General features: G+C 35.9%; 1 protein-coding gene across 2 annotated transcripts; it reads right to left on the bottom strand.

Annotated features, from left to right (window-relative positions):
- Positions 1 to 28: 28 nt before the first annotated feature.
- On the bottom strand, positions 29 to 1567 carry LOC116344575 (cyclin-dependent kinase 4 inhibitor D-like). Of its 2 annotated transcripts, XM_031773172.1 has the most exons (9): positions 1374 to 1567; positions 1274 to 1304; positions 1029 to 1138; positions 854 to 926; positions 765 to 790; positions 497 to 627; positions 373 to 423; positions 229 to 308; positions 29 to 160 (listed from the first exon to the last, which is right to left on the bottom strand). In XM_031773172.1, the coding sequence occupies exons 1-6, from the start codon at positions 1429 to 1431 to the stop codon at positions 542 to 544; spliced, it is 384 nt and encodes a 127-aa protein (XP_031629032.1). In that variant the 5' UTR covers positions 1432 to 1567; the 3' UTR covers positions 29 to 160; positions 229 to 308; positions 373 to 423; positions 497 to 541. The 2 variants fall into 2 exon arrangements, with proteins under 2 accessions (XP_031629032.1, XP_031629033.1); XM_031773173.1 differs by lacking the exons at positions 29 to 160; positions 229 to 308; positions 373 to 423 and having other exon boundaries at positions 516 to 627; positions 695 to 790.
- Between the last annotated feature and the right edge of the window lie 108 nt (positions 1568 to 1675).

Below are 1675 nucleotides of genomic sequence, written 5' to 3'. Positions count from 1 at the left end.
AGCTACTCAAATCTTTACTCACTTTACCCAAACGGCAAACAATCGGAGGCTGTTGGGTTCTTGCACAATGTGCTGCTGTTAATACATAGTTTTCCGATATGACCGTACCACCACAGTCAAAAGTCACTCTATAGTCGGTGGAAAGGTAACCAAGTGCAGCCTATTTCCATAAAATTATCAAGAGAGATATTAAAAGCTATTTGAAAATGTGCCAAAACTCGATGTTACCATCCATGGAAACTCCTTCTTTACTGCCAATTCCCCGCCTAGAATGCGAGATGTCGGATCGACAAAATATGTTTGGCAGGCTAGAAGAAGATAAAAAACATATTCCTACCACAAATACCATGTTACTTCAAATACGCTACTTACCTTTCCAAGATGTTCGGGCGCGCTGTAACGATTCATGTATATTTTCAAAGGCTATGGAAAGAAGTATTTTAATTTTTTTTGTTATTCACATTTCAATGTGGATGTGTTTGAAACATGTTTTTACCAAAGTAATCGAAGCTGCCAGGGTCGGTTCCATTGAGTCTTTTAATCACAATATCCATAGCACTTCGTTTGTTGCACGAATGCTAATGTTCGCATGGTTCTCAGTTAACAATTCAACTACACCAGCATGACCTATAATTGGAAAATTTATTGTAAATGTAGAACGATTAAAATCACAATGCCACTTCGCCACATTTACAATTTTAGTAACACTGAACTCATTTGACTACTTCTTTAACTTATTATACGAAAATAAGTGGATCTTTTACCTTCCGAAACGGCTCTATGTAACGGTCTTAAAATTACAAGACAATTGAATTAGTTCCATGTTTCAATCAAAAAATGCAGTATAACTTACGTTCGTCCAAAATTGTCTAATATATTGACATCAGCTCCTCTCTTGATAAGTGCATCAACAACCTGTACTTCACCTTAAATACAAGTTTAATCGTTGACGTCAATTGGATAAGAGAATTTTTTAAGTTTTAACAAGTTAATATTTGTCGCGAAATTTGAATGAAAATAAAGCCTACCCAAAGCACTAGCTACGTGAATTGGAAATTCACCGTTATCATCTTTGAAATTGACATTTGACCCGTTCTTAATAAGTTCTTCGATTTTCTGTAAACTCATCACATTTGTGCTGCGATTTCGAAAAAACCCAACATTAATACTACTTTTAAAATCATATTATAGCCGGTGACATTAAACAACGACAAAAACACGTTTGTGACGTATCAGCACAATGCCCCCGATCCAAAAGCTCATCTATTCTTACTTTGATGTTGTGTGGCTTCTCGTTTGAGGTGCTGAATAAAGAAATATTTTTGGATGAGTCCAAAATTAAGGGGCTGAAATTGAACTGTTCGCAGAAGTACCTGAAGACACGCCAACTAGAATGGTGACAAAAACTAAACAAGCAATGATTGAATCCATTGAAACGTTTTTGAATTCTCTGCCTTGAAAAAAATCGTCTTTTTTAACTAAACCAAATTTGACACCAACCGGAATGGTCAATTCGCAGACTTAAACTGTGGCTAACAAATATGACTTGGACTGAGAGATGTTGTTCTCATTGTGAAACTGATACACATGAATGAGTACCATTGCAATTTAAAACTTGACTACGTCGATATCAATGAACTGGAATCGCAATTGATATGCAAATGACGTGGTCAGT

This window comes from Contarinia nasturtii, unplaced genomic scaffold (genome assembly GCF_009176525.2).
Source record: "Contarinia nasturtii isolate CC-2019 unplaced genomic scaffold, AAFC_CNas_1.1 Cnas_scaffold_1060, whole genome shotgun sequence".
NCBI classification, from domain to species: Eukaryota; Metazoa; Arthropoda; class Insecta; order Diptera; family Cecidomyiidae; genus Contarinia; species Contarinia nasturtii.
The sequence above is the reverse complement of the archived record's forward strand: the minus strand, read 5'-3'. Positions and strand labels throughout refer to the sequence as shown.